Genomic DNA, 27,202 nt, shown 5'->3' with positions numbered 1-27,202 from the left:
GTTGTTTATGCTCAAACAGCAACATTACACACTAACTAAAGTTAGAAAAGTGAAATCATACTTTACCACCCCTTTAAATCTCTTACCAATAGGCAAAGGTGTCCTCCTCTTTCCACAGTTAAATTAATGAAATTATGACTGTCACTGAGAAATCACCAGCAGGCAACTAATCAGACTGTAGAAGTTAAAAATTTTCTCTGCTTGACTTCATATACTCATATACTGTGCCAAACTTTTAGGCTTCTTTGCCAACAAAAAAATATATATATATTTGTTTGTTTTCTATTAACCATCATGAATGTGTCTCATATATATACCAGACTCTTAACTACCTACTGCTAATGACTGGAGCTCTCACCCTGTGAATAATTGGTAGTAATTGCTTTTTTGTTTTGCTACGAACAAATGTGAATAAGAATGAGCAGCATGCATGAGGATGATAATGAAAAGCTCTCAGTCAAACAAGAAAGCCAAACAAGGTAGGAAATATTCCCTTTAGTAGCAATACTGACAGGGGATTCCTTGTTATACACAGCGAAATGTGATTTGGTAGTGCTTGATCAGTTTTCTAGAATACGTTTGGATCTGTACAGCAATCTGTTTGGATTTGCTGGTGAGATCTTGATCTCAGTGGAGCTCAAATGCTTCCTGACCTGCTTTAGTCTTTTTTGACAGGTCTGTCTGGTGCTGTAAATGTGAAATGTCTTTTCCTGTAAGCATACAACATTGAATAAGGCAAGATATGTACCACTATACAAATATCTGAAAAGTTCACAGTGTAAATATACTTGCTGCATCACTATTTTGCCCAGCTAGCAGTGCTGGCAGCATCCTCATTAAGGATTCAGATGGGTTGGAGGAAGTAACTCCTCCAGAACTTCATATATTAACCATATATCCGTGATAGCTTGTTAATGACTTAAGTAGAGAACGGAGGCAGTTGCTGAGATGATTTTTCTGCATTGTGAAGTACATTCATGGTGAGACATTGAGCCGACTGTACCACGCGATGCAGGGACTTTCAGTTCTGTTTGATGCTGGTTACTTACTACACGGTCGTGCTAACTGACAGGATCATTTCAATATGTAGAAGAACCTCAGTGAAGTTTTGAATGTTGAAATTGTGTTTGTATTTCTTTCAAATGTTTGGCATGTGTTCCTTTCTCTAGTGGTCGTAATGGTAAGATCCGAGTGCTCTCCTTCAAGACGGGCCTGGTTATTCTATGCAATGCAGACATCCAGGAAAAGCATAAATGTGAGTAGAGATTTATTATGTTTTTAAAGGGGTAGTTCACCCAAAAATGTCGTTCCAAACCAGTAAGACTTTCTCTTCGGAACACAAATGAAGATCTTTTTGATGAAATCTGAGAGCTTTCTGTCCTTCCATAGACAGCTACACAACTGACACAGACACTTAAAAAAGTCAATGAAGAGATTGTAAAACTAATCCATATGAATTGACTTGAGTGGTTTAGTCCAGATATTTTTTAATCGCTTTATATGATGAACTGATTGAATTTAGGCTCTTTTTTACCTATAAATATTCATCAACTCACATATCAGTTGTGGTAAACAAAGCTCAAGCATGTTCGCTTGACGTACGAGAACCAATGCGATCCATTCTCTTGTGTTACGCAACACGTTCTTCAGAGGTTCTTCCGCTTCTACAAGAGGTTGTTCTCGCGCACCAAGTATGTACGGTTGAGTTTGTTTGAGTTTGAGTATGTTCACTGATCAATGTTTAAATGTAAATAAAATAACCTAAATTAAATCTGTTTATCATATAAAGTGATCGAGTCTCTTCAAAAAATGTCTCAATTCATATGGATTAGTTTTATTATATCTTTATGAACTTTTTGAATTGCAAAGTGGTAGTTGCAAAGCTTTCTATGGAGGGACAAAAAGGTCTCAGATTTCACAACATGAGGGTGAGTAATTAATTAGAGAATTTTTAGTTTTGGGTGAGCTATCCCTTTAAGCCACCATTGGCTAATCCTTACAACATACAGGTTTGGGGTTGTAAATATAGTTTTTGAGCGCAAGTCTCTTACGCTCACCTAAGCTGCGTTTATTTGATCAAAAATACATTAAAGGGGCTATGTGAAGTTTTCAGCGACATCTAGCGGTGATGTTTCAGATTGCAACCAATACGTTTACAAGCGAGTGCTCGTGTGCATGCTTTTTTTATTTTATTATTATTATTATGTGGAGTTTGTGTTGGAGTCTGTGTTGTGCTGGTCGTTTCTTAGTATTAGCAGACTCCATGTCATAAAGTTGCAGTGTCGTCGCTGTTGAGTGCAAAGTCAGTAGACGAGGCGAGAGGCGAGACGCTCGGGAGCTCGCATGCAGGTCTCAGTCACGTCACTGGATTTCGCGGCAAATCCGACCCGGAGACTTCACATAAAAATAGGAAAACTTGCTTTCAGAGGTAATAGCAAAGCAGTGGATCATTTTATTGTGAGATTACAACCCATTCACACACAGGCAATAAAAAATGCATTCATTTTAGTAGAAAAACTCCACGTAGCACTAAAGACTGTAATATTGTAAAACATTATTAAAAATGTAAATAATTGTTTTCTATTTTAATATATTTTAAAATGTAATTCATTCTTGTGATGTAAAGCTTAATTTTTTTATCAGCCAGTTACTCAGTCTTTAGTGTCACATGATCCATAGAAATCATTGTAATATTCACATTCTGTGCTCATGAAATATTTCTTCTTATTATTATTCATTTTTATTGAAAATAGTTGTGTTGCTTAATATTTTTGTGGAGACTGAAATAAATGTTGTTCAGGATTCTTGATGGATATATTTAAAATAGAAATCTTTTGCAACATTATAAATGTCTTTACTGCCATTTTTGATTAATTTAATGCGTCTTAGCTGAATATATTTAATTTCTTTAAAAAGAAAATCTTACTGACCCCAAATGTGAATGGTAGTGTAGGTGATTTAAAGTTTTACTGTCCTTGTTTGGACTTTGTTTGGACCTTGTTTTGTCCCCACAATATCAGCAACACCTGATCCATTCACCTCCTCTTACCTTTATTGGAATCTGTGGTCCAGTATCACTAAAGTAAAAAAAAAAAAAAGGTGTCAGAGCAAAGTCATAGTTTTTCTCTCATGAGGTTTTTCTTTCGACTTTCTCTGATGCTCTAAAATTTCATCCGTGGCCTAAATCTGCTTTTGGAAGAGAGTGGGTTAGAGGGTAATTTGACAGCGCAATCACAAGCAGGACCCAGTAAATAAGAGTCATGTGCAGTGCACTGCAGAAAGCATTGGAGGAGAAGAGTCCAAGCCAGAAGTGGACATCCTTGGGTCAGAATACAATCTGGTGATCACACCCAAACATTGCCTAAAATGTGAGTTTTACATCAGTAAAGAGAGTGAGCACTGATTAAAGGATAAATTTTGCTCTCTGAGTCATCAATTACTTTTTCATTTCAGTAGTAAAGAGCACATCCACCCTTACTAAGACTGTGTAGATGGAGACCTATTAGCCATGGACAAATTATGCTCCTGCAGAGCTCTTGTGGAAATTGCGATTTGTTCCTGTTGGTAAATCCTGTTTAAGCTGTGTTTGGAACATGGCTTGTTTTTATCTGGTTTAAGTAGCCATTAATTGGTCCAAACTGTTCATTAATTGGTTGACCAGCCACAATGTCCCAAATCCAGTTTGATCACCATAAGTAGCTGGTTTGTTGGTGGTATACAAGTTTATACCAGCCAATGACAAGCTTAAGTCCAAAGTATACTTCGGCCGTCCACGCACACTGTCCTTATGCAGCCCGATTTTAGTGTCCGCACGGATGGTGTGCATACAACAGCTTGCATCATGTGCGAGTGAATTGAGAACTTGAAAATAATGTCCTCTAGATAGTGTACATGCGCCAAACCGTCTGTACCGTCTTTAACCGCACTCACGGCCAAAGGAGTATACTTTGAAATGCTTGCGCACTCAACTGTGCACAAGACAGAGCGGAATGTGGGGGGAAAAAGTATACCTAGGCCTTTAGACCAAACTAATAACCAGCCAGCTACTAGATTTTCCAACTAGGAATAGACTTCAACATAAAGTCCCCATTTGGATATATAAAGTCACAAACGCAAAAAGTTGCAATAAAAATGCAATAATGTTGCAGTTGCAAAAATAAACACACCTTGTGTGCAATATTTTGCAAAAGAGACAATGGTGTGCAATGACTAGTATACAACATCAAATCTGCATTAAGGTTTTTGTTCGTGCTAAAGAGTTGGCCAGGAACACATAACATCACTCATTTCTTTGTTTATTTCATATCACGTAAAGAGCCACTGGCATAAAGCACTGTTCATCTGTCTATCAATTTTACATCTGCAGTGGCTTGTTTCTAGGTGTTGGGCCACAGTCGGCATCTCAGTTAGAGGCCCGGGGCTCTGGCACTGCTTGACCCGGTCCATAATCTGTCCTTGGACTAGACTATGTGTGAGGCTGGTTTGCATGTGGGGGTGAATGTGTATGTGTGCCAGACACTTTAGACAGTGCTATTTTTACTGGCACTGCAGAGAATATTCTCTCTCCTGTCAGGATCATTCTTCTCATTGATGGCTTCCTGACACACACTGTGTGAGCTGTTCTAGGTCTCTCGGCTAATGTTAGCCTTTTGTCCACATTTAAATCAGTGCATGCATCATCTCACCAGACCCTAAGTTTTTCAAATATTTGTATTTTCCATTATTATTTTTTAAACATCTTTAAAACCAGATAGATTTACTTCTTTCAACACAAACTATATATATATATATATATATATATATATATATATATATATATATATATATATATATATATATATATATATATGTGTGTTATTGGAGAATATATCTTGAATTTATATACATATATATATATATATATACTGTATACACAACACACAAAATAACAATGGTTAAGAATTTTATTTTGGCAGTGGCAATACATTGCACATCAAAGTGTTAGACATCTCGCCTCACACCTTTATAACCTAAAAGCATTTAAGTCACACATTCTCAATTTTCCCACATCCAGACTCCTGCACACTGGCACAAAGCTACTTTTCCCTAGTGTCTTCTTTTAGTGCAGTATTCAACCAGGTTTTCTGCTTATGTATTGCAGACCTTTTCAGACAGGTGTGTGGTCCAGGTGGACTGACGGATCAGAAACATCTCAGTCTGTTACTGCACGAGGCCATTCAGATCCCTCGGCAGCTCGGGGAGGTGGCGGCATTTGGGGGGAGCAACGTGGAGCCCAGTGTCCGCAGCTGCTTTCGGATGGTAAGACTTCTTCAGCTAACCAGATTCTCTATCAGGATCTCATTACAGTATCTCAGAGATTCAGTATCTCTCTTTTTCTCTGATATGCTTTCTGTTCAGATGATGAAAGGGCCTCTCCCTACACAGACCCTTTGCTCTCTGTGATGAGCAAATCTTCTTAAATATTTGTACCAGAGGCACACTTTCTCACTTTCCTTCTTTTCTGCCTGTCACATTTCTCTCTCTCTCTCCCTCCCTCACACTTTCTGTCCTAACTGTGCTCTGCTTCTCCTGGGTTTTCGGGCTGGAACGTACAGAGATTAAAGAGCTGTTTTTGTGAGTCACTGGCCAGAAACATACTCAACACAAATGCTTGGTCAGTGCTTTGGCTGTCCTGTTGAACTTATTAAATTTGTATTTCTCCTTTACTGTGCCAGTATCAAACTTGCACACTCAAGGGGATAGTAGAGTTGCCTTCTAACATCTGTGCCATTAAAAGTGAAGTGTCTGATTTCAATGCCATTAACGACACTAAACAGAATAGCAAAAACAATGGTTATTTTTAAATGTTTTCTCAAACACTCTTGTTTGCCATTGCGTAGTTTGATAGCACCACAGAGACACATTATTATACTTTTTGGAGAAATCAACCAGTAATAGCTATTATACTTTTGTCTTTCCATATAAATAGGATACGGGAAAGTATTTGATTTTAACTATTATTGTAACATCTTTTGAAAGTTAGCTGTTTTTATGTAAAAATACTTCCTCCTTTCATTCAAAGTTTTATTTTTCTGGAGAGACTAATTTGCAAATGTTTGGGAAACCTGTTTGGAAGTATTTTTGCTTTAGAGGTATTGACACTAGAGGGACAGAAATTACACCCTTGACTTATAGGTAGGGTAGGCAATTTCGGAGAGGCTAGCAATAGCAAGCTAGCTTTGACATCATAAGACCCCCTTCCCTTCAGAGCGATGCCTCCCTTGAAAGCCATGCCTCCTCCAAAATACATAAGTCTGCAAAGTGTCACGAAAGACAGCCTTAAATTACCTTATGTCTCAAAGCACATAACATTACAAGCACATTAAACGTAAACAACTTAAAGAGCACTGACTTGTTCCACCTGACTGCTGCAGATTAATTTAGCCATTGTTGGTGTTGCCATAGAAACACATAAATCTGAGTCTTAGGACATGAACCGCTCTGAGTAGCTCGTCATGGGTTTCAATCTTTTAATCACGATAGTTATGCCGTGATGTCGTGGCGCTCTATGATGTCTGTCTACAACTCTGCATAGCCTCATGAAACGCTGAAGATGTGTGATGTCTGTGTGAGCAGGGTGTAAGGAGGTATGGAAATACATAGGTTGACAGTCAGGTAGGACATCCTATCATTGGACATTTTCTAGTCCTGAGACTTCCACAGAAGATATATGTACTTTTTTTTTAACAGAAGGTATATATAACTTCTATTATTATTTGCTTTCAAGTTTTTCAAAGAGAGTTTAAACCAGTATATAAAAGTGTTTATGAAAAATCTTTGCAAGATTCTCTTCAGTATGTTCTAAAGTTTGGGGACAATTCAACTTTTGAATGTTTTTGAAAGAAGTCTGCTCACCAAGGCTGCATTTATTTGATAAAAAAAATATAGTCTTTAGTGTCACATGATTATTCAGAAATCTTTCTGACATTCTGATTTGGTGCTCAAGAAACATTTCTTATTATTATCAATGTTAAAAACAGTTGTGCTGTGAAATATTTCTGTGGAAACGGTAATGCATTTTTTCATGATTCTTTTATAAATAGAAAATTCAAAATAACAGCATTTATTTGAAACCGAAATCTTTTTTGTAGCAATGCAAGTCTTTACTGTCACTTTTGATCAGTTTATTACATCCTTTCTGAATGAAAGTATTAATTTCTTTAAAAAAAAAAATTGTACTGTCCTAATTTTTTGTACATTTACCTGAAAGCAAAAATCGATAATTTAATAACATTTTAATGCTAGACATAGCAGCTTAATAATATTTAGACAGATAGTGTAGTGCATAATTGCATTATGAATTGCGTTCTAACTAATTTCGAAACACCACTATGTGAAATCAAGTTTTTTCGAAAGAGTTTAGGTTAAAATAGCAACGTAACAGGAATTAGTAGTCCATAATAATTAAGAAAAATTAAGCTGTAATGCCTGTTGACATCTTCTCAAGTCTCTTTACTCTTATAAGGCTGTAATTTCTGAAATTGCAGGGGCTTCACAGTGGAACGTGACCTTCTGGCATTTCTTTCTACTGAAGGCCTGATTATGAAATTGGTATAGGCCACAGGTTTCCTGTACAATGGCCTTGAACCTTTCATTCTTAGTGCGCCAGTCCTTAATTAAATCCTGTTCTAAGAACATGTGTGTAGTTGCAGGCACACGTAATTAAAATTCCTTTTCACGTTTGTTCCATGTCTGCCTTTTTTTTACTGGAAGGAATGCCACTGTAATGGTAACCAGTACTTTCCAATAACTCAATTTTTCACCCAGCTGCATTAATCATGACAGGCCAAGAACGATGCAGATCAGCCATCTGGCATGTGTTGCAGCATGTTTCTAGATGAAAAGACTGGTTCACTTTGTTTGAAGTTATGGACCATCTCTTGAGATACTCTTGGCTCTCCCTGTGGTGTGGACTGTTTAGAAGATCCTTTTTTGTTGTTTCATTGAAACTTCTGAAGTTTTCCACTCAGCATTACTTTGCAGACTTTGGTCTCAATCCCAAGACCTCGAGCACTGTTAAAGACACACACACACACACACACACACACACACACACACACACACACACACACACACACACACACTGCCGTGCCCTCTGAGACTGTACACTCCAGCGACTACTAAGGGCCACGCTAGAGATACTCATGTTAATTATAAATCTCTGCCCAAGCTTCAGAGTGCGCCCAAAGGAAATCAACCTTTTAATGCATCTTCGATGCGTATTTAATGAGAATTTAGCACGTTCCAGATTTTTTATGTCATCCTATTTTATTAGGGTTATTGCCTGTCATCCGTTTCCCACCAGGTCACTGTAACAAGGGGTGACCTCTTTGAGATTGTATCCTTCCCTTTCATGGGGCCGTGATTCCCCCGTATCACATGAGTTCTTTTAAGGGCATGTGCTCTAATAGGGTGCTTGTGCCCATCAGCTACCAGAAGATGTTTGGTGCTTAATTAGGCATGCATAATGAACAATATGGCTGCTGGGTATCTTGATTCATGCTACTTGTTGCTCTGTGCTCTCTTTCTTGTGCATCTTCTGTATCTACCTCTAGGCTCCAGGTAAGTCCGCAATCGAGGTGTCTCACTTCCTGGAGTGGATGATTCTAGAGCCTCAGTCGATGGTGTGGCTTCCTGTTTTGCACCGGGTGACTGTGGCTGAGACTGCCAAGCACCAGGCACGCTGCTATATCTGTAAGCAGTGCCCTATCAAGGGCTTCAGGTGAGCCGCTGCAGTCCTGAGTTTTTTCTTGGAGAAAGACGGCACAGACCTCTCAATCTTTGCTCTTTAGTTAGTCAAAATAAATGATTATTTTTTCAGCTGATTTCAGCTGAAGGTTTTGTAGTAATAGGACTATATTAGAGAACTGCACGGGGAGTAATATACACAGGTTTCTATATATATATTTGTCAAAACTCTGTTACATATTTTCATTAATTTTTTTATATTTATTTTTAAGAACATTTTCATCTATTATACTTGATTTCTTTCCATCAAAGAGAAACTTAATGCGTTAAAACTGAATGTAATACAGTATATGCTTAAAATGGGTAAAATTCAAAAGAGATTTACCTGCTGAAAAAAAAACTGAATGCAATATTTACACTATCATTAAAATGTTTGGAGTCAATAAGAAATTAATTGTTTTATTCAGCAAGGATCCATTAATTTGATCAAAAGTGACAGTAAAAATCTTTTGAACTTTCTATTCATCAAAGAATCCTGAAAAAAAATATCATGGTTTCTACAAGAATTTTAAAGCAACACAACTGTTTTCAACATGGATGATAATACTAAAAATGTTTCTTTGAGCACCAAATCAGTATATTACCATAAATCAGCATATTTCTTAAGGATCATGTGACATGGAAGACTGGAATAAAGGCTGCTGAAAATTCAGCTTTGCCATTCCAGGAATAAATTACATTTTAAAATATATTACAATAGAAAACAGTTCTTCTAAATTATAAATTGTAAAATTATTTCAAAATATGACCTTTTTTTTTGGTGCCCTTGGTGACCATAAGAGACTTCTTCCAAAAAATCTTATCGAACCCAAACTTTTGAATGGTAGTAATATTTTAAGTAATATTGATTTTTATGCTAATTTTTATGTCCCCTCCTTGATTAGTTTAACCAGAAGGTTATCTTAGTAAACCTACTTCACCAGAAAGGGCCAAGTTTAGCTGGTGAACACAAGATCCACCAGTACTACTAAACCATCAGTAAATAAACCACCCTGCTAGCCTTAAGTTGTTATTGTCAGCAGGGTAGTCATGATTCATTATTTTAATCTATTCGTAATCCTAAAATGAACACATCTACATTTGGATATAAAATGTGTCTCCGCCTCATCACTGTTTTAGATACCGAAGTCTGAAACAGTTCAACGTGGACATCTGCCAGACGTGTTTTCTGACAGGCCGGACTACCAAGGGCAAGAAACTACACTACCCCATCATGGAATACTACACCCCGGTACATGCTTTGTTACTTGCAGAGGTTTTTTCCTTGCCAGCTGGCAGCTTTGTGCTTGCTCAAAGGTTTCAAATTCAATCACTATTATTCAAGGCACTACGCAAAATAAATATGAATTGAACCGAATTGATCTCCTGCAGTGAAATACAGCATAAGGCCATTTGCTTAATGGTTTCCCCATGCTCCATTTTGAGTTTTATAGGTGGGCGTCTTTATTATGCTCTGGCTTTCTGTAGCTGCTCAAGAGATGATAGATTGAGATGGGAGGAAGACAAATGTTTTGTGTAGAAACTGATTTACTGGCTGTGTGTCGGAGAAAAGTTACGAAGAGGATGTTTTGTGTCTCAATCGCTCCATGTTCTCTCATTTTTCTCTCCTCTGGCTCTTTTTCTGTCTCCCTCTTTCTGAATCATTCCAGACGACCTCAGGCGAGAAGATGAGGGACTTTGCAAAGACACTAAAGAACAAGTTCCGCTCAAAGCAGTATTTTAGTAAACACCCTCAGAGGGGCTACCTGCCTGTTCAATCAGTACTGGAGGTGGAGAGCTCTGAGACGTGAGTCTGACTTCCTGTCTCCGCTGATGAGAATCACACCTAAGTGTCGTTGTGTTCTTTTTGAAGGTTTATAAGTGGAGAACTGTGTGACTGAATGCAGTGCACTGCAAAAAATAATTATCTTCCCTGCTGAAAAGAAATATCTTAAACCAGCCTTAGCTTGTCTGTTGACTGGTCAGACTGGGAGACCAGCTGGATGTCTGGGTAAATCAGCTAAACAGCATCTTGTCCAGGCTGGAAGGACCCGCAGATCATTTTAAGACAGCTTATTTTTGTCTTATTTTCAAGTAAAACTTTCTAAACATCCTTAAAACCAGATACATTTTATTGATAAACAAATGAATGAACCTAGATGGTTTGCTGGTCGTCCAGCTGTTTTCCCAGCCTAAATATCTGATCGCGCCCAAAACTCCTCTAAATAAAGCAAACTGATCTAGGTTGGTAGACTAGCTAAGACCCACAAGCCATCTTATTTTTTTTATTTAAACATCCTTTAAAACAGATAAGTTTTGTTGAAAATTTTTATTTAAAAAAAGCCTAGTTGATTTGTTGGTCTTGGCTTGGTTAAGCTGTTCTCCCAGCCTTGCCAAGCTGGTCTTCAGCTGGTTTAGCTGTTTTCCCATCCTGACTAGCTAAAAGCGTCCAAAACTCCTCTAAAGAGAAAGCAAACGGATCAGCCTGTCTAGGTTGGTAGACTAGCTAAGACCCACAAGCCATCTTAGGCCATCTAATTTTTTTTATTTAAACATCCCTTAAAACAGATAAGTTTTGTTGAAAATTTTAATAAAAAAAAAGCCTAGTTGATTTGTTGGTCTTGGCTTGGTTAAGCTGTTCTCCCAGCCTTGCCAAGCTGGTCTTCAGCTGGTTTAGCTGTTTTCCCATCCTGGCTAGCTAAAAGCGTCCAAAACACCTCTAAAGAGAAAGCCAACGTATCAGTCTGACCAAGTTCTAAGACCAGCAAACCAGCTTGAACACAGGCTGTCACAGGGTAAGCCTGCGACTGTGCACGGACTACACACACACATACACGGACTACACGCACACATGCACGTTACGCGCATACACCGGCGTCATGTGTTACAGTCTGTTAGCCGACATATATTCATGTATGCATTGACCTGTGTGACATTTGATATCATTGTGTTGTTAACTTGTGTATGATGTCCTGTATGTAGTTTTATCGGAGTTATGAGAACTAGCAACCGTAATAGGAGTGCATATGATGATGGCATAATATAATTGTCTTTCCTCGTACAGAAATAAATCACCACCACGAGTAGGCTATTTGATTTACATATTTTATTGAATAGTGGAAGAGATATAGATGATGCTTACCACATGTTGAGTCCTTGGCCAAACCTGTCTGGTTAGACATCCGGTCTATTTATAGATCTTTGTATACGCGCCAAATGATGGCGCGTTTATGTGAGTGACGTCACCGGAGAGTTTATTCTCATAGTTTCTTGAGTTATGTGTTTTCGTGAATATGTGTACTTGCAGATATGCTTCCTTGCATGCATGTTCATTTGTATTTATTACTTTTGTTTTTGTTTTCTTTATTATTATTATTATTATTATTATTATGTACTCCTGTAAAGTATGTGAACTATGTTATCTTCCAGGTGGTATGTTCCCGAGTGGGAGGAGTCAGGCCTATAAAATGACTCCAGAAAGTTAGTAGGATAGTTCAGAGATAGGAGGTGAGGAGAGGTCTAGGCAGACCATGAATAGTTCTGAGTTTGCAATTGGGGACTCTGGGAAAGTACTGCTTATGTAGTACAGTTGCACATACAGGTCAGGTTATGCTTATTTGATGTAGATTGCTTTGACCTTATGTTTTGTATCAATATTTTGTGGCATCTAAGTTTTTGTTTGTTTTGTTTTTGTTTCTCGTCCCATCAATCCTGAGTGATTGTCATCCTGTACTGCAATAAAAACCCTGTTAACCATGACCACTGTCTCCGCTGTCAATTGGAGCCTCCAACCGCCCAAGGCCATTCGTAACAATTGGTGTCAGAAGTGAAGCTTCGTAACAGTTGGTGTTTAACAGTGGTTAAAGTGACCGTGACTCAAAAATGCCACCGAAGACCAGGGGTCAGCTGACTACAGATTTGGAAGCAGAAGGAGATCAAGGTGCAGGGGGTGGAGTTCCAGAGGAAGGGGTTCAACCTGCTGAGGTCCCAACCACCACAGGTGATGTGGCTGTGACAGCCCTGGCAGGGATGTTTCAGGCCTTCCTGCAGTACCAGAAGGAGAGGGACGAGAGGCAAGAGAAAGAGTCAATAAGGCGGGAACAGCAATACAAGGTCCTCAATCATCAGGTCACACAGATGCAGATGGACGTGGAGCATGCCAGGCGCAAAGTTATCTGTTCAGATCAGGAAGGTGTACGAGTGCTGAATCAGGTATCTCCATTGCCAAAACTACAAGACAGTGATGATGTGGAACATTTTCTGACTACCTTTGAGAGACTGGCAGAGGTGTACAGGTGGCCAAGAGAGGATTGGGCGGTTCATCTGATTCCATTGCTCACTGGAAAAGCGAGAAGTGCTTTTGTCGCTATGGCACCTGCCTATACCTCCGACTATGGCCGAGTCAAAGAGGTGATTCTCAAGAAATATGAGATTAGTCCAGAAACCTATAGACTGAGATTTCGTTCATTGAACACTGCCGCTGAGGAGTCCCCAACAGAGTTGTACATTCGCTTAAAAGACTTGTTCTCAAAGTGGGTCCAACTGGACGTGAGCAGTAAAACGGAGATGGTGGAAACCTTGGTGTTGGAGCAGTATATGAGAGTGCTGTATCCAGAGGTGAGGATCTGGGTTAAAGAGAGGAATCCCAGTACTGCAGGAGAAGCAGCCGACCTGGTAGAGTCCTATATAGCAGCGCGGAAGGGATCTGCTGGGACCTTTCGATACTCTGGTATCTTTCCGGAGGCGAGAGGTAAGTCTGTGGGGTCAGCGGGTAGTTCGTTCTCTCAAAGTCAAGCCCAAAGTTTTAAAGTCACCGACCCGAAGCCTTCACTGCCAGTAGTCACACGCCAGATATTGCCTAGGGGTGATATAGTATGTTATAATTGTGGAGAGGTAGGACACACTAGCCCATATTGTCCTTTGAGAAAACCTAAAGCTGCCAGTTTATGTTATGTGCCCCAGTCTAGCTCTAAAGTAGTGGTGAGGCCGGATAAGGAGCCCATTATTTCAGTGTTGTTGAATGGTAAGCCGTTGATGGCGTTGGTAGACACGGGGTGTACACGTACGTTAGTACAGTCACAATATATAGCTAGGGAGTCCTGGACCGAGGAAACCGTAATGGTTTGTTGTGTACATGGAGATAAGTCAGAATTGCCTACTGCTGAGGTGTATTTGGAGGTTAACAAGCAGTCATTTTTGATGAACGTAGGTGTTACCACAAACCTGCCCTATCCTGTGTTGCTAGGAACTGATATGCCCATATTAGCAGACTTGGTGCAGGAGACAGCTTGGTGTGGGGTAGTTACTCGAGCACAGGCTCAAAAGTTTACCCAGGTAGCACAAACTGAAGATTCGGTAGATAGCAACCTGCAGGAGATGCCATTTTTTCTGGAGGAAAGTCTAGCTGAAGAAGGGTTGTCTGAGGAAGATAGATTGGACAAACGTAGAAAAAGAGTTGCAGATTTGATGGATAGCTCAGAACAAACAAAGTTTGAGTGGGAAGAACCAGAGATTGATGAGTCAGATTTGGTCATACCCAGTGAATTACGACAGCTTCAGAAGGAGGATGCTACCTTGTCTGAATGTTTTGGGAAAGTTAGCAAAGATGCAACGGTGAGTTCATTGTATGGTGAGACATTTAGGATAAAACAAGGTCTTCTTTACAGACAGAGTGAAGAGGAAGGTTCGCAGTTAGTAGTACCCAAAGCTCAGCGCAGAAAGGTGTTAGAGCTCAGCCATTCAATACCTTGGTCAGGTCACATGGGATTCATGAAGACATTGAGGAGAGTTTCCAAACGGTTTTATTGGCCCGGTATGTATGCCGAAGTGAAAGAGTATTGCAAGACTTGTTCTGAGTGTCAGTTAGCAGTTGGCAGGACACCTGCAAAGGCACCTCTTATTCCGATACCTGCAGTGGATACACCTTTTGAGAGGATAGGGGTTGACATTGTTGGACCTGTGGAGAGAAGTCAGAAAGGGAACCGGTTTATTCTGGTAGTTTGTGATTATGCAACCAGGTATCCCGAGGCCTACCCTTTGAGAGACGTTACTGCAAAACAGATTGCAGCTGCACTGTTGAATTTTTTCTCACACGTAGGCATCCCTAAAATAGTTTTGACTGACCAAGGCCCCAATTTTATGAGTCGTACCCTAAAACAAGTCTATCAGTTACTGGGCATTAAGAGAGTCCGTACTACTCCGTATCACCCCCAGACTGATGGTCTGGTAGAAAGATTTAATCAGACCTTAAAAGGCATGTTGAAGAAGTTTGTGTCTGAAAATGGAAAAGACTGGGACAAATGGCTGCCTTACCTGTTGTTTGCCTACCGCGAAGTTCCCCAAGCATCCACCGGGTTTTCTCCTTTTGAATTGCTGTTTGCTCACCAGGTCCGAGGTCCATTGGATGTTTTGAGAGACAGTTGGGAAGCCAGTGACAAGCCTACCAAACAGAATATTCTCTCGTACATCCTCAAAATGAGAGAGAAGTTGCAATTGGCATCCACCCGGGCACGAGAGAGTGTGCAAGAGTCACAAGTGAAGCAGAAGACATGGTATGACCAGAAGGCCAGGTCCCGAACTTTCCAAGCAGGAGAGCAAGTTTTATTGTTGCTTCCAACGTCAGAGAACAGGCTGTTGGCCAAATGGCAAGGTCCATACCAAGTGAGTAAGAAAGTTGGTCCAGTAACGTATGAAATAGAAATGCCAGCGAGAAATAAACCTTTGCAGACTTTTCACGTCAACATGTTGAAGAAGTGGCACAGTCCGTCTTCACAGCCAGAACCAGTAAGAGCGGAGGTGAAGGAGCTCTTGGTGAGGGCAGTACAGGAAGAGGACGAGGTAGAGGAGCAGTTCTTGCCTGTTCGTGGAAGTGAGTATCCTTTAAATCTTCAACATTTGACAGTTGAACAAAGAAATCAGCTGCAAAATTGTATACCTGATCAGCTGTTCCAGGACACACCTGGGAAGACAGATCTGGTACAACATCACATTTACTTGAAGGATGTGAAACCGATCCGACAATCAGTGTACAGAGTTCCAGAAAGGCTGGTGCCCATCATGAAGCAAGAGTTGGAAATGATGCAGAAACTAGAGGTCATAGAACCATCAGTCAGTGAGTGGAACAACCCCATTGTGCTGGTGCCTAAGAAAGATGGGTCCCTAAGATTCTGTTTGGACTTCAGAAAACTCAATTCGGTGAGCAAATTTGATCCTTACCCTATGCCCAGAGTAGACGATTTAATTGAAAAGCTTGGCAGTGCACAGTACCTTACAACTCTTGATCTGTGCAAAGGCTATTGGCAGGTGCCCTTAAGTCCAGACAGTAAAGAGTTTACAGCGTTCAAGACTCCGTTTGGGCACTATCAATTCCGCGTGCTTCCTTTCGGGCTACATGGGGCTCCTGCGACTTTTCAGAGGATGATCGATCAGATCCTTAGGGGAACTGAGAGGTACGCAGCAGCATATTTAGATGACATTATTATTTATAGTAGGACATGGCAGGGTCACCTAGTACATCTCAAAGAGGTGTTAACTCGAATAAAGAATGCTGGTCTTACTATTCGCTCAGACAAGTGCACGATAGCTAAGACAGAGACCTGCTATCTTGGTCATGTGCTGGGGCGTGGAGTCATACGCCCGCAGGTTGGGAAGGTTGAGGCCATTAAACAGGCTGAGCGGCCTGTAACCAAGAAGCAGGTAAGGTCGTTCCTTGGCCTGGTGGGGTGGTATAGACGCTTTATCCCGAACTTTTCTGAGAAAGCCGTAGCCCTTACTGAGCTCACGAAGAAGAACAAACCCAACAAGCCTAACTGGACTGCAGACTGTGAGCGTGCTTTTATGGACTTGAAGGATGCGTTATGCAAAGAGTCAATGTTGCAGAGTCCGGAGTTTGATCGAGTTTTTACAGTGCAGACTGATGCTTCACAATTTGGCCTTGGGGCTGTACTGTTGCAGGGAGAGCAAGGACACTTGAGACCCATTGCTTTTATCAGCAGGAAACTCCTTCCACGAGAGACACGGTATTCAACCGTAGAGAAGGAATGCCTGGCTGTCAAATGGGCTTTAGACTCTTTCAGGTATTACCTCATTGGTAGGAGGTTTAAATTAGAGACTGATCATCGGGCACTGGTTTGGCTGGGCCGAATGAAAGACACAAATGCCCGTATAACACGGTGGTTCCTGGCTCTACAGCCATTCGATTTTGAGGTTGTCTATCGGACTGGCTCGGAAAACTGCACTGCAGATTTCCTCTCCAGGACACCACGAGTGGTGTCTGGGGAAGGGGGAGGAAATGTCACAGGGTAAGCCTGCGACTGTGCACGGACTACACACACACATACACGGACTACACGCACACATGCACGTTACGCGCATACACCGGCGTCATGTGTTACAGTCTGTTAGCCGACATATATTCATGTATGCATTGACCTGTGTGACATTTGATATCATTGTGTTGTTAACTTGTGTATGATGTCCTGTATGTAGTTTTATCGGAGTTATGAGAACTAGCAACCGTAATAGGAGTGCATATGATGATGGCATAATATAATTGTCTTTCCTCGTACAGAAATAAATCACCACCACGAGTAGGCTATTTGATTTACATATTTTATTGAATAGTGGAAGAGATATAGATGATGCTTACCACATGTTGAGTCCTTGGCCAAACCTGTCTGGTTAGACATCCGGTCTATTTATAGATCTTTGTATACGCGCCAAATGATGGCGCGTTTATGTGAGTGACGTCACCGGAGAGTTTATTCTCATAGTTTCTTGAGTTATGTGTTTTCGTGAATATGTGTACTTGCAGATATGCTTCCTTGCATGCATGTTCATTTGTATTTATTACTTTTGTTTTTGTTTTCTTTATTATTATTATTATTATTATTATTATGTACTCCTGTAAAGTATGTGAACTATGTTATCTTCCAGGTGGTATGTTCCCGAGTGGGAGGAGTCAGGCCTATAAAATGACTCCAGAAAGTTAGTAGGATAGTTCAGAGATAGGAGGTGAGGAGAGGTCTAGGCAGACCATGAATAGTTCTGAGTTTGCAATTGGGGACTCTGGGAAAGTACTGCTTATGTAGTACAGTTGCACATACAGGTCAGGTTATGCTTATTTGATGTAGATTGCTTTGACCTTATGTTTTGTATCAATATTTTGTGGCATCTAAGTTTTTGTTTGTTTTGTTTTTGTTTCTCGTCCCATCAATCCTGAGTGATTGTCATCCTGTACTGCAATAAAAACCCTGTTAACCATGACCACTGTCTCCGCTGTCAATTGGAGCCTCCAACCGCCCAAGGCCATTCGTAACACAGGCATTTATTCATATCAAGCTACTTTGCTAATGTGTGTGTGTGTGTGTGTGTGTGTGTTTGTGGTTTGACAGACCCTGCTCATCTCCCAGGCTGCCTCATGCAGACACACACAGCCGGATTGAGCATTTTGCCAGCAGGTAAGGGTTCAGTCTCGCACGGACAGTGATCACGCATCAATTTTGCTCTGATATTCTCCCAGCAGCCACTTCTGCTTACTCTCCTGAGCTCTGATTGGCATATTGATCCTCTTTGCATGGACACAGTGTACCAAACAGCAGGGCCTTAACAAAAGCCTTAGAGGAAGTAAGAGGGATGAGCGAAAGAGAGAGAGGGACATCAAAAGAGAGAGGGTGAGAGATGGCATTCAGAGGAGTGGACAGGGGTCAGCTGCTTTCCACTAGAAGAATGAAAGCTCCACACACAAGGTCTGGAGGGCTCGAGGGAGCTGCTAGCACAGATCAGTCTCATCTGGCCTGGACGGAGTGCACGTTACATACACAGGAAACAAACATACAGACAAGACATGCACTTGTACTCGAACATATTAAACCGTTCATACTTACAGGTATACCAGTGGGGTTTAGCATTAGGTACAGTAGTACTTCAGGCTTATGTCATCCTTACACACACATTTGATGGCACACAATTTATGTAATTTTACTGCTAAATGATACCATTAAATATATGCAAATGTAAATGAGTGTGAAATATATGCAAATTTATGAGCTGGGGGATACATGTTTCTACCCCACTGAATTAATGGGCAATACTTCTTAAATGATGTATCCCAAAAAAATCCCCAAAACACAAAGACTTGAGACCATTATCAAACAATAAAACCAGCATAATAATAACCAATATGACAAAAGTAATTCAGATTATACAATTACTAAGCAATAAATATAAAATAATTTACCTTATAACCCTTTTAGTGAGATGCACATTATACAATAAAAAAGGGAAAACCAAATAAAAAATGCAATGCAAATATAAGATACATAAGCAATAAAGTCTGTACAAATTCTATTTAACACATTATCAAGTAATTTAAAAAACATTAGGTTGAAAATCACATGGGTTTGGAACAACACGAGTGTAAGTAAATGACAGAATCTTCATGGTTGGCTGAACTAACCCTTTAATTCAGCTGTGGGGGCGCAGTGAAGCTAACGGCCCAATGTGACTGGTTTGGTTTGACTTGCAGCAAACGATCAGAGATATGCTCCTCTGCCCCGTCTAACTTCCCTGCCAACTACCTAAACACACACAAGCACATGCACACATGAACGCACAGATCAGCCCTTTGCCTGCCCTAGCATACTGTGCTGCCAACTGTCTCAGCTCACACACCCTGCTGCAGCTTATCTGTACTACAAATAGACCAGAGCACACACTCTCTCTCTCGACTTGTGTCCTTTTGTCTTCATCTGTCTGTCTCCTCCTCTGTCATATGCTTGATTTCTACTCCTTGCTTTCAATGTCTTATTTAATTTCCCCCTTTCCTTCCTAATATCAATCACTTACCGTATCCCACTTTTTCCTCTCTTCTTGTCCTTTTTAATTCCCCAAATGTGTCTCTTGTCTCTTTCTTATGCTATGTCTGATTTGGTATCCCCCAACACACATCAGTGCCGTCTGCGTTAGGTTTCCCCCAACACACATCAGTGCCGTCTGCGTTAGTTGTCCCTGCTCAGAACAATATTCATTGTTTTTATTAAACTTTCACCTGTTAAATATATGTCAATGTTCAGGGGTTGTCAGTTTACAGAATGCAAGCAGCCTTGACTAAGGCCCTGTTTACACGAGAACGCTCGCGGGTGAAAACGTAAAAATATTTTATCGGATGTGCCTTTCGTTTACACGGCAACGGCGTTTTTGGGGCTTAAAAACGCAAAAAAAGTGAAACCACCCTCCAGAGTGGAAATCTTAAAAACGCTCCACCATCGCGTTAAAGGGTAAAAACGGTAAAAACTCAAAAGTCTGCTAGACAGTGAAGGCGTACGTGTACGTGTTTACGTCACAGGCATGCACCAGTACAGGAAAATAACAAAACATTATCAAACTAAAATATAGCATTAATTTCATTGACAAAAAGATTTTTTTTTTTTTTTTTTGCCATTTTTGAGCGACACGCGAAGAGCGCCGAGGGTTAAAGCAGCAGCTTTACCGTATTAAACATGAAAAACTGTGTCAGCGGCTCTTTCACTTTCAGTGCTTCACATTGCCACCTAGCCGCCTGGAGTGCACACTACATCGAATTTCACACACTTTTGCGTCACCATATGCACGCAGATTTCCCCCCCAATAACGCTCGTCTAAACGCAGAATAAAAAGTGATAACGCAACACCACTTTTGCGTTTTCTCTTCAGATCGTTTCCGTGTAAACATAGCCTAAATTGTAGCAGAACATTTGTTTTTTTTTTACTTTTGATTTATTTATTTATTTTCTTGAATATTTAACATTTTATTCCGTTTTTGTTGATGCATATACCAGTGATATGTCCAGTAGAAAAAAGACAAATTTCAGCTCATAAAACATACAGCTTACATATATATATAATATCTGGGGGCTCGTCCGGTATTATTACTTCACTACAGTAAAGTTTTTTTTTCTTCTTGCGTCTATTTATACATTTACTTGATCACAAATTGTGATCAAATTGCAAATGGTCACATGTTTGCGGCCTTATCTAGTTTGCACTATTTCTTTATTGAATTTGACTGCTAAAACCTGGTGATAAACAACATTATATGACAGGCATCATTCTTTGTAATTAAATTCCTCACTCTGTCTTTGCATTTTCATGTTTGATTCTTTGATCTTGATGTGCTTTCAGGAAATTGAGAAATCTTTATATTCATGTCCTTGCTTTTGTGCCTTCTTAAACTAAACAGCTTGATCTAAGTGTTGGCTAAATAAGAAAAGACAAGCATTTTATAACTGTAAAAATTATTCTATAAAGAATGAAAAATCCACATCTCTTTTGCAGCCCATTTGAAAATCCCTTTCATTCACTTTTATCTGATAGTTCAGTCCTTCACAAAATATGAGTGATAGAGAGCATGTGCTAAATGAGGTGGCACATTATTTATTTCCGACATCGACAAGACTTGCTTTGAACTTTAATAGAAAATGTAATTCTTGTCAGATGTTTCAGATGTGGTATCTGCAGTAAGAGCGCAGAGAGAGAACGTCATAGCCAAGAGAACAGAGATTGTACGTGTGTTTATAGGCTAATCCAGAGTAATGACTGGAGGACCTCAAGATTGAGCGGGTGGGAGAATAAATCCACTGGCATTTGATGTTCTAGACTCGCTGTACAGGGGCGGATTTAGACAGAGTCTGCATATGACAGAGTAAGTGGTCTGTAGTGATGGCCTTTCATCTGAAAAGCAGACAGCATATCAGAAAGAATGAGCCGTTGTTCTGAATATTAACATAACACAATGTCCATTTCAAGACAGTGCTTCTCAAAGGAGGAAATTGTTTGTCATGTACCCGCTGACTTGTGTTTGTGACCTCTCTTTTTCCCTGTAACAAGAGACCACACTATCCACACACTGAGAAATACCTATTTAAACAAATACAAAGACATTTGTGTATAACCATAAACTCCATTTGACCTCGCACAGTGAAATCTGTGGCATCATCAGCAGTTCCTAGTAACACATTTGATTGGATCTGAACTGATGGATACTTCTGCGGATTCAATTAGGAGTCGTCACACAGCTAGGCGGAGGGGTTAACCAGGACAGCCAGCACCACTGTCATTGGCTGAAGGACACCTGGTGGGTGAATGTGTATCGACTTTCTGCTATTCTCTGAGGCAGCCCCATCCTGCATGTGGGTTCTGTAGTCTGCTGTGTTCTGAAGTTGAATTCAGACCATTCTCTGGCAGCTTTCCTAGCAACATGACATGAATGCACTTAGCACTCCTCATTACGGAGCTTCTCTATAGAGGCTCTTATATTGTTGCTAATTCACAGGCTGTCCTGGTAAAGCAGTGAAATCTCCCTAGTCTCTCACCTAAGGGTAAGCTAAGGCAGGGAAAGTGCAGTGCATTGCTAAAAGCAAAGTTTCACCCCTGCGTTGCTAATGGTAAGCACAGGGACCATTGTCAGCTCCCTGTTGTGTTGAAAACACCTCTGTTGTGCTGGGTTAATCTTGTCTGTTCTGGATGGCATACAGAAGTTTGCTGGAGGCACAGGGTGAACCTTCTATAAGCCACGCAACCTCTTTTTATACATTGTTGGATTCTGACTTGGGTTGGAGCACAATTTGTTGCATTCTCAAAGTTGCCTCAAGGGGCACTAGTGAGCATTAGCATCAAGTCTGCCGAACATTTTGATCACCCGCTTTGTTGGCTGCAGTAACCCCGTCCTGTCCATGAAATTCAAACGAGACAAGCCAAAATAAAAATTAAATTAGGCTTCAAATATATACTGGTATATATTTATTTTTCAATAAAAATTCAATTAGACTTCAAATATATATTTATTTTTTCAAGAGATGGTTTCTGTCATATCAGGTAGTTCTTATCACGTTGATTTTTGTTCAAGTGTTTGTTTTTCTGGTAAGTTTTGTTTTAGTTAGTTATTTGATGCTTTAAAAACGAGGTGTAACGTCAAGATGGGCAACTGTGCTTGTGATTGAGCCGCGGGTTCACCTCAGGATCACTACATAACTGCTCGGGCTACAAATAATGTAATTGGCGCAAGATGTCAACAGTTATTCTGGGATATTTTGGCTTCATTTTTCGATAGTGGAAAGAAGTGGAGACACTTTGTCCATCTTTTTTTTTGCATAGACTAGACCTTTATAATGAAGATGTCACCTGTTTTTCTATATCATGCCTATTTATCTGAGACATCTCTGTAAAACTGATTTAAAACAGAATGTGTTAGGAAAAGTGCTACACAAACATATGTGACGTAATATGCTGGACCAGCCTAAATTGTTTATTTTAGATTGAACTAAATAATTCAAAATTCACATTTGTTTCAAAGCAGCTTTACAGAAGATCACAAGGTTGATATAAATTCGATATATCTAGCAAATTAGATTTGGGCGATTTAAATGTTTAAAAAAAAAATTGTGACAAAACAAGCAATCAAGCAGTGGAGATGTGATGTATCATAATGTATGATACCAATGTCGCCATATTTTGTTGCTGATTTGACACACTACCATTCAAAAATTTGGGATCAGTAAGAGTTTTTTTTTTTTAAGAAATTGAATTGATCAAAAGTGACATTAAATACATAGATTTCTATTTCAAATCAACCTGGTTTTTTTTAGCTTTCTATTCATCAAAGAGTCCTAAAAAGTCCCAGCTGTTTTCTACAAGAAATGTTTCTTGGGCAGTAAATCAGCAAATTAGAATGCTGAATTAGTAGAAATTACACATAAATATATTAAAATAAAAACAGTTATTTTAAAATGTAATAATATTTCATAACATTAAAGTTTTTACTGTATGTTGTGATCAAATACCCTTGGGGAGCATACAATACTTATTTTAAAGAACTTCTTACTGACCTTGAACTTTTTATCAGTAGTGTATGTTGTTGAAATGTAATCTTGACGAACAGTTTTTGAGATTTTATTAGTAAATTCAAGCAAAAGGACCTCTGCCTAATTGCCTACATACTGTAGAAAATATTTTCAAGATGACCACAGAGCCTTGCTTCCATTACTATTGCACTTGTGTTTGGTGTGGCTAGATACATAAAAATTGCACATTTCAGCTTTAATTTGGCTTCAGGTTGTCACAAGGACTCGAGCTGCAGTGGACCATAAAGCGTACATACTGTATACGTTCAGGGATGGCATGTCTGTGTTATGACATGTAAGCTGTGGTGCTTGTTTGCGATCTTTTTTATATTCTGTTTTTACCGTGCCACTTGTGGCAGGGAATGAAAACTTGCAAGGGGTTTGGGTGAAAATACCCAGGAGAGGCATTTATGTCATAAAAATTCTTGTGACAAATGAAGTGAAAGGGGAACAGATTCTCCCCTGGCTTTGTCATGGTGGTAGAGAGCAGAGGGTGAAGCCGTGAAGTACGGTTAGTCGTACATGGTATCTGAAATGTCAGGGTGGGATCACAGCATGTGATTTTTGGGTTGGAGAAACTGCTCTAAGGTGTCTCTTATGCAGTCGCTGAGATGTCTCGATGAGTCACAGCTGTCGTCTTCTTTTCCTCGACCAACCGTGTGCAATTCCATTCCCCTGCTTCGTGTTTGAAGTCACAGTCCTTGGCCCAGCAAACAAATTACAGTGCACAGTGGCTTTGCCTTTGTTCGTCTCCCTGTTTGTTGTGACCCATGCTCCATAATATGACATTTTCATTTCGCTTGCTTTTTCTTTTCAGGTTGGCAGAAATGGAGAACCAGAACTGTTCCTTTTTCACCGACAGTCTCTCTCCGGATGAAAGTTTGTGAGTACGCCACCTCCCACACACATTAGAATCTGTCACAGCTGCTAAGTCCTCATGGGCGTGTGGATGTGCGCATGGCCATGCATGCATTCCTTCATGTTTGGTGTAGCTGGGCAGTCACATTAATTAAAAAAGATAATGAAAACGACCTATGGCAATGTGCGCGTTCGCCCTCCATCGTATTAAGTCTGTGTGATTAAGGAGCACAACAGTAGGGATGAAAAGAGCAGGCTTGGATGCTTACAGGAGGGAGAGGGAGAGAGGGTTGGGCTATTGAAATGCTACCAAACAAGATGTTAAGAGCTACAGGCTGGCGGACAAGCGAAAGCCACTGAATTATGAGCATATATAGGTGAAATAAGGTGAGCCCTCACAAAATCAAAACTAATAAAAGAGGTCAGATCATCACACCCCAGAGTCATGGCATGCTTTGTGCTGGAAATGGCTGTGTGTGTGTGCATTAGTGGGAGAGAAAAAGGAAATTCAAAGGAATAGTTCACCCAAAAAATGAACTCGTCCTCATGTCGTTTCTGTGCTTTATGCCTTTCTTTCTTCCATCCATGGAACTCAAAAGAATCACGCTTTTCAATACAATTACAATAAGTTATCCAGCTTTAAATGGCATGCAAAAGGTCCATTTAACCGTCATAAAAGTGATCCACGTGTCTCATGCGCTGGATTCCAAGTCGGAAACTATAACATTAACTTGTGTGAGGAATTCAAGTTGTCATTCACTGATAATCTTCATCACAACTGTTAATTGTGACCAGATCATTGGGTCAGTTTGTTGGACTTGAGCACAAGTACAATCTTACAGTATATCATTTTTAGACCAGTGGTCAGGAACCTATGGCTCGTGAGCCACACGGGGCTCTTTGACAAAAATCATGTGACTCGCCAGGTTTCCCACCCTTCACCCTACCAAAGTTAATGAAAAGTCAATCAACGATAATATGTCAAGTTGTTCAGGCTAATTTGCGTATGCTGTGTGCAACACCAATCAAAGGCTAACCACTTGTTTTTATGGTTACGCTCAAACGGTTTGGAAATGACAACTGCATTTATTTGTATATCTGATTCTCAAAATGTTCTGTTCACACAGCATCTTACGGCTCAAATAGGCCTATTTTCTGTATGAACAAACAACTAAGTCACGCTTGCCATGAATATCACCTGTAACTAGAGATGTTCCGATTCCGATACTAGTATCGGAAATGCCGCCGATACCAATAAAAATTCTGGCATCGGTATCGGCGAGTACTTGTACCCATGTACCGATCCGATACCATTTTCATAAACAATACATAGTTATTGCACACTAGCATGCACGCTAGCTTTGCTTGACGCTGCAAATCGGAGATCAAGTCTTCTTCGTTGCTCTAAACAGTGGTTGTGCTGTGTCGCCACAAGCAACCACCGCACCGTTTAGAGCAGTGAAGAAGAAATTAAAATGCACGCGCTAGCAGTATGTGCGCTGTTTGGCAATATAACCGACACAATTATCGAGTTTATTGTTCTGGATGACCAGCCACTGTCAGTCGTCAAAAACGTTGGATTTTGCCGCTTCATTGAACATTTGGAGCCGCGGTACAGTTTGCCTGGTCGCAAATACATCTCTGAAACAGCGCTCCCTAAGCTATTCGAGACAGTGCGTGAACACATTTCATGTAAGTTAACGTTAAACTAAAAGATGTGCAAACAAACAGCTTTACTATCGACATCTGGAGCTGCGACGCGACCCGCTGTCTTTACTGAGTTTGACAAGCACTCTGGGTGGGGTGGGCACAGTGACGCTGTAATCTTTAAGTTTTAAAGAGATTATTTTCTTAAATTATTCATATATAATTTTTTTGATTCCTAGATTTATTTGTTGTAGGCTACTGTTTTTATACAGTTATATTGTAAAACTAAAATACCTTTTTCCGTTTACAGTATTAGATTTGTGGCTGCATTTAAAGTTATTTTTCACTTAAAAATAAATAATATACTACTGTGAGATAATAAAAAATATTCAATTTCACTGTGTGTATTTGTTCATGTTTTATTGAGGGATAAGTCTGAAGCACAACATAAATTAATTCTATCAATTCATGCAGGGCTAGTATGAATTGCAGCTGTATAGATACACACCCAGGTATCGGATCAGTACTCGGTATCGGCCGATACCCTGAATCCAGGTATCGGGAAGGAAAAAAGGGTATCGGAACATCTCTACCTGTAACCAACCATGACAGTGATTAAAATAAATATCAAAGACGTCCATAAAACCCACCGTCGACATGGCTTGAGTTCATCATTCAAACCTTAATTAACCGACAGCAGCTTTTATACCTGAGTGGAGAGCGAAGCATTTGAGTCAAGCACAGACCACACAGCAGCTCCGATGGAAGACCGAGACCGAGAATCTAAAACCTTCACATGACAGACACAGCTTATTTCTCTATCTGTAAGATAACAAAAAAAAATGAAAACACTGCACACACGAGACACGCTGGTGTGCAGCGGAGAGTGGTGCTTTCGCATTGTATGATGCGACATAACTGTAGCACACAATGAGATTGTATAAAACGATTAAAACGACACACATTTTGTATTAAATATATATATTTATTTATATAAATATATATTTTATTTTATTTCATAAACTTATCATGAAGTCTTTATAAATAAAAAATAA

At 40.0% G+C, this 27,202-nt stretch overlaps 1 protein-coding gene across 2 annotated transcripts in view; it reads left to right on the top strand.

The window, feature by feature from the left end:
- The window catches only part of drp2 (dystrophin related protein 2), a 126,738-nt gene that overhangs the window by 88,015 nt on the left and 11,521 nt on the right, over positions 1-27,202 (top strand). For both annotated transcript variants that reach the window (XM_079630059.1, XM_079630060.1), the window contains exons 14-20: positions 1,170-1,255; positions 5,141-5,298; positions 8,595-8,761; positions 9,907-10,018; positions 10,437-10,573; positions 18,159-18,224; positions 24,460-24,525. In XM_079630059.1, coding sequence (XP_079486185.1) covers positions 1,170-1,255; positions 5,141-5,298; positions 8,595-8,761; positions 9,907-10,018; positions 10,437-10,573; positions 18,159-18,224; positions 24,460-24,525 — 792 coding nt within the window. The remainder of the gene's footprint in view (positions 1-1,169; positions 1,256-5,140; positions 5,299-8,594; positions 8,762-9,906; positions 10,019-10,436; positions 10,574-18,158; positions 18,225-24,459; positions 24,526-27,202) is intronic.

Source organism: Phoxinus phoxinus (genome assembly GCF_949152265.1).
Source record: "Phoxinus phoxinus genome assembly, chromosome: 12".
Taxonomy (NCBI): Eukaryota; Metazoa; Chordata; class Actinopteri; order Cypriniformes; family Leuciscidae; genus Phoxinus; species Phoxinus phoxinus.
Note: the sequence above shows the minus strand (reverse complement) of the source record. Positions and strands in the feature narration are given on the sequence as shown.